This window comes from Balearica regulorum, chromosome 2 (assembly GCF_011004875.1).
Source record: "Balearica regulorum gibbericeps isolate bBalReg1 chromosome 2, bBalReg1.pri, whole genome shotgun sequence".
Classification (NCBI taxonomy): domain Eukaryota; kingdom Metazoa; phylum Chordata; class Aves; order Gruiformes; family Gruidae; genus Balearica; species Balearica regulorum.
The window spans coordinates 101,035,125-101,039,743 of NC_046185.1; the positions used below are offsets into that span (position 1 = coordinate 101,035,125).

At 56.8% G+C, this 4,619-nt stretch overlaps 1 protein-coding gene across 4 annotated transcripts; it reads left to right on the forward strand.

Annotated features, from left to right (window-relative positions):
* The first annotated feature begins 797 nt into the window (after positions 1-797).
* Positions 798-4,210, forward strand: ID4 (inhibitor of DNA binding 4). Of its 4 annotated transcripts, none has more exons than XM_075745157.1 (3): positions 798-1,462; positions 2,200-2,258; positions 2,724-4,210. In XM_075745157.1, the coding sequence occupies exons 1-2, from the start codon at positions 1,060-1,062 to the stop codon at positions 2,211-2,213; spliced, it is 417 nt and encodes a 138-aa protein (XP_075601272.1). In that variant the 5' UTR covers positions 798-1,059; the 3' UTR covers positions 2,214-2,258; positions 2,724-4,210. The 4 variants fall into 4 exon arrangements, with proteins under 4 accessions (XP_075601272.1, XP_075601273.1, XP_075601270.1 ...); XM_075745158.1 differs by having other exon boundaries at positions 2,974-4,210; XM_075745155.1 differs by having other exon boundaries at positions 798-1,455.
* The last annotated feature ends 409 nt before the right edge of the window (positions 4,211-4,619 follow it).

Below are 4,619 nucleotides of genomic sequence, written 5' to 3' on the forward strand. Positions count from 1 at the left end.
AATGGACCAAATTAAGTTACAGGTATGAATTTTACATAAAATGGATTAATATTATATGTCATGGAGGAATTTTAAATACTCCATCTCCATGCATTTTTAATAGTTATGTGCTCTAATTTAATGTTCCCAGGCATTGCTTTGCTTGAAGTCCCTAAACCCTCCTCCTTCCCTCTCTCCCCCCTCCTCCCTCCCCCTCAAGTTTTGCTTGGGATTTTCCCTGCCTTTAAACCGGCCTTCCGAAGTCCTTCAAAATATGTGTAAAGCGGGACTGGGTCTCCGACATCGAGAGGATAAAAACGCGTTTTACGACCCGGGGAGATGCCACCCCCCTGCCCGGGGCGGGGGGAGCAGCCGCCTTCCTCCGGGCGAGCGGCGGGCAGCCGCCCCGGCCGCTCGGGGCTGCGCTCGTCCCCACGGAGCAGCGCGCCGGACCGCGGGGGCGGCGCCAGGAGTCGCTGGGCAGTGGGTCCCGCCCGCATTCCCGCAGTCGCCTTCTTCTTCTTCCTCCTCCTCCTCCTCTTTCGCCGCCACCGCCACCGCCTCCTCCCCCCCCGCGGGGGTCAGCGCCAGCCTCCCGCCCCCTCCAGCAGCGCCACCGCCCCCCCGGCCCCGCCGCCATTGGCCGGCGCCGCGTTCCAGGGGGGAACGCGGCGCCCTGATTGGCTGCGGCGCGGCGCCGCGGCGCCCCCCCGCGCTCCCCGCGCCGCGCTCGCCTTGCCCCGCCGCGGCGGCGCCCCCGCCTCCCCCCGGCGCCGCCCGCCGCGCCCCGCCCGCGCCCCGCGCTATATAGCGGGCGGCGCGGGCAGCAGCCCCGGCAGAGGCGGCCGCGGTTGAGCAGCCCGGAGAGGAGAGGGGGGTTTTTGTGGCGGTGCTGCTGTTGTCGCGCGGTCCTGCGAGCACCTCTCGTTACATCCCCGGGGGGGTGGTCGCCGGTTAACGCTAGTGAAGCTGCGTCCGTGCCCCGCTCCCGTTGCGTTGCGGGCGGTGCGTGCGCGGCTGCCCGAGGTCGCAGGAGGCGGCAGCGGTGGTGGAGAGGGAGGTCTCCCTCCCTGCGGCACTATGAAAGCTGTGAGTCCCGTCCGGCACCCCAGCCGCAAGGCGCAGCCCGGCGTGGCGGGCGGCGGCGGGGGACACCCGGCCCTGCGGTGCCTGGCAGAGCACAGCGGCTGTAAGGGGGGCCCGCCGTCGGGCGAGGAGCCGGCGGCGCTGTGCCTGCAGTGCGATATGAATGACTGTTACAGCCGACTGAGGAAGCTGGTGCCCACCATCCCGCCCAACAAGAGGGTCAGCAAAGTGGAGATCCTGCAGCATGTCATCGACTACATCCTCGACCTGCAGCTGGCTCTGGAGACGCACCCGGCGCTGCTCCGGCAGCAACAGCCGCCTGCCCTGCACCCGGGCAGCTGTCCGGCGGGCACCCCCAGGACCCCGCTGACAGCCCTCAACACTGACCCGGTAAGAGGTGCGTGCCACGCCAGCCCGCAGTTCGGGGTGCGGAGCGGGGAGGACGGTAGCGGCATGTCACGGCGGTCACCGCTGGCAGCCGTGGGAGCGCCCCGGTGATCCCGGTGATCCCGTGGCTCTGCCAAGGGGCCGTAGCCCCCGGAGGAGACGGTGGCGGACGAGCACAGAAATGCCCCGGCGGTGCGCGGTGGGTGCCTGCATCCCCTCGGTGCAGGCAGACACCCGCACCGTGTTTACCGTGTAATTACAGCCTCTCGAGGGAGTAGCTGTAATCAGCGTGTTTGCACACACGGGAGCAGACGCGGTGCTCCTGCGCTCCTCAGCCCTCCGCGGAATGTAGCGAGTATGAACGGGTTTGGGGGCTGCGCACATTTAACGCCCTCGGCGCACCGTGCTTTGGGGGACAAACGGGGAACGTCTCCCCTCCGCGGGACCCGCCCGTGGCAGCCCGGGTGCGCTCACAGCCGAGGCGCGGGGACCGGCGTGCCGGGCCCGGCGCTGGGCGCCCCCCCGCCGGCAGCGCTGCCGCGACCCCCTCTGCTCTGTGCCCCGGCGCTGGTGCCCGCCTGCGCACCCCCTGCAGCCGGGGGCTCCCGTGAGCGCTCCCTCGGCGGGGCTGTGGAAGTGCCCTGTACGCGGATGGGGGTATTTGGAGAGCGGGGGGAGATCTCCACGTCTTTTTTTTTTTTTTATTTAACCCCCACCTCTAACTTGCCGTGTTTCGTTGCTGCGCAGGCTGGCTCTGTTAACAAGCCGGGGGACAGCATCCTCTGCCGCTGACCGCCGCTCCCCAGGTGAGTGCCGGGCGTCTGCGGCCGCGGGACCGCGGCGGCGATGGGGGGCGGGGAGCGGAGCCCTGCGGGGAGCGGAGCCCTCCGGGGCGCAGCGCCCGGGCTCGGCGGGGCCGCACCGCCTCCCGCCGGGAAGCCTGCCGAAGGGGGACCTGAGCTCGGCGAGAAATATTTGCAGGCGGCTTGGGGGTTTATTTTTAATTACCGGGTGGTTATTTTATTTTCCTTAATTACCGGGTGGGTTCCCCCCCCCCCCTTAAAACATCCCCCCACTCCCCCCCGAAGCGCTTCTGGCTGCGGCGTGCAGCTGCGCATCCCTCCGCCTGGCCCAGCCTGGGAGCTGCGGTTGTTGTTTGACCTGGTTTGTTTTGGGTTGTTGATCAAGCATGTCTTGTGTTTTGTTGGTGGCGCCAGTCGGTCTGGAGCGGAGCGGTTCACACACCCCCTCTATTCATTCCTCTCCCACAGGTGTGCGGCGGCGCCGCGCCGCGCAGAGGCACCGCGGGGGGCGGGCGGCGGCGGGAGGGAGGGGGGGGCCCTGCCCGGCCCCGCCGCACCGGAGGAAGGAGCCATCCAACCCCCCCCCTCCCCGAGCAGTTCCCATGCTTCATCCCCGGCAGAGCCAGCCTTTTCACCGTTTTGCACGTCCGTAGCGGTCCCCCGTCCCGCTCCCCCCCACCCCTTCCCTCCCCCGTCTCCTCTCTTCGCTTCCGAGCAGATGTGAGCGGTGTCTCCCGCGGTGGCAGGAGGTTGTCGGACTCGAGCAGGAAAAGTTGCGACTCTTCCCCGGGATAAGAGGACCGAGCCTAAACCAGACTTTAGAAGCGTTATAACTCTTTAAGGGACCGAGCAGCTGAATCTTGAAGCTTTACTAATCTACCAGAGCATTTGTAGATAATATTTGACATCTATTGTTTAAAATAGATGGATTTTATTGGGGCCCAGGGAACTTTCTTCTCCCTGCAGGAATGTTACATATTGTATAGATAAATGAGTGACATTTCATACTGTGTATATATAGAGATGTTCTATAAGTGTGAGAAAAGTATATGCTTTAATAGACTACTGTAATTATAAAATATTTTTAATTAAATATTTTTTTGTAAATATTATAAAGGTGTGTATGTTTTTTTTAAATCTGTGGGAATATCTCTTTAGAAAACCACAGCTCAAGTACAGAGCTGCTAATATGGAAATATCTTGAATGTTTAGGGCTTTTTTTGTCCCCAAATGTCCTTTAGACGCAGAAGTTGCAGCTATAGCTAGTGGTCCTGCATGATTGCATGAGATGTCTAATTGCAAATAAACTTGTTTGGAGTCCATACAAACGTGTTTTCCTCAATCTAGACTTAAAATGTTTGTAAGTGTATTATACATTTTGAGACTACACTTTTGTCATTTAGGCACAGGGGTTTTTAGTGCATTCTATAAAAGTAGCAGTAAGATGTAGGTAGTGTTTTTTTACTGAGACTAGAAAAACATTCTATCTAGTTTTTGCATTATGGGGACGATGCTTTAGATCTTTAATCAGCTTTTTTAAAATCTGCTGTTGCATCAGATCAAGAAATGTGTTCTGGAACTTCATTTAGCACCAAAAGGTTTTATTGCAAACTTGCGTTCCTACAGCCTATTAATTGCTTAAAAAGTGAAAACAGTTCTCTGCTTGCAACCAAAGGGCAAACCATTAATGAAAACAGTTGCTGTTTCCTTCGTCCAAAGAGTATTAATACCGAACTACAGAAAGGCACACGGGCAAAGTCGTCATGATTAATGATGTAAATTCATCTTAAAATGAACTTAAGTATACCAAAAATTGGATAACTGCATCAAGGTTATTTTTCTAGTACAAAATGACTTTCGTTTCACTGCAGCTATGTTACAGTTAAAATCCTGTTTAATCTCTGTGATGTGTAACTACTACATGTGAACATTAAACTAGATTTACCTGTCTTTAACTGTGATTCTTCAGCTTATTTCTTCAATCCTCTCGATTTGCACATTCTCTTCACTTTTTTTTTGTACATACTATTTGACGGGCGAATTCATTTTACAACAGCCTTTCGTACAAGCAAGTCTTGCAGACTGTAAACTGATGTCCAGGCTCAGTGAAAGATGCTCATTTTGTGTGATCAGTAGCTTCCGTGCTAGTGAAACGGGATTTTCAGAGTGGGAGAATTAAGTAGGATTTAATTGGGTGCTTTGTAAATAGCTAGCCAACTGTGTGTGTAACATGGTCTGTTTGACTAAAAAAGAGGATTTGTTTCAGATTATACAAGTGTCAAAAGTACTATAACCCAAGGGACTTCTATTAAGTTAAATATTTATAAGGAAATTAACTACTGGGGTCATTAGCTATTGACTACA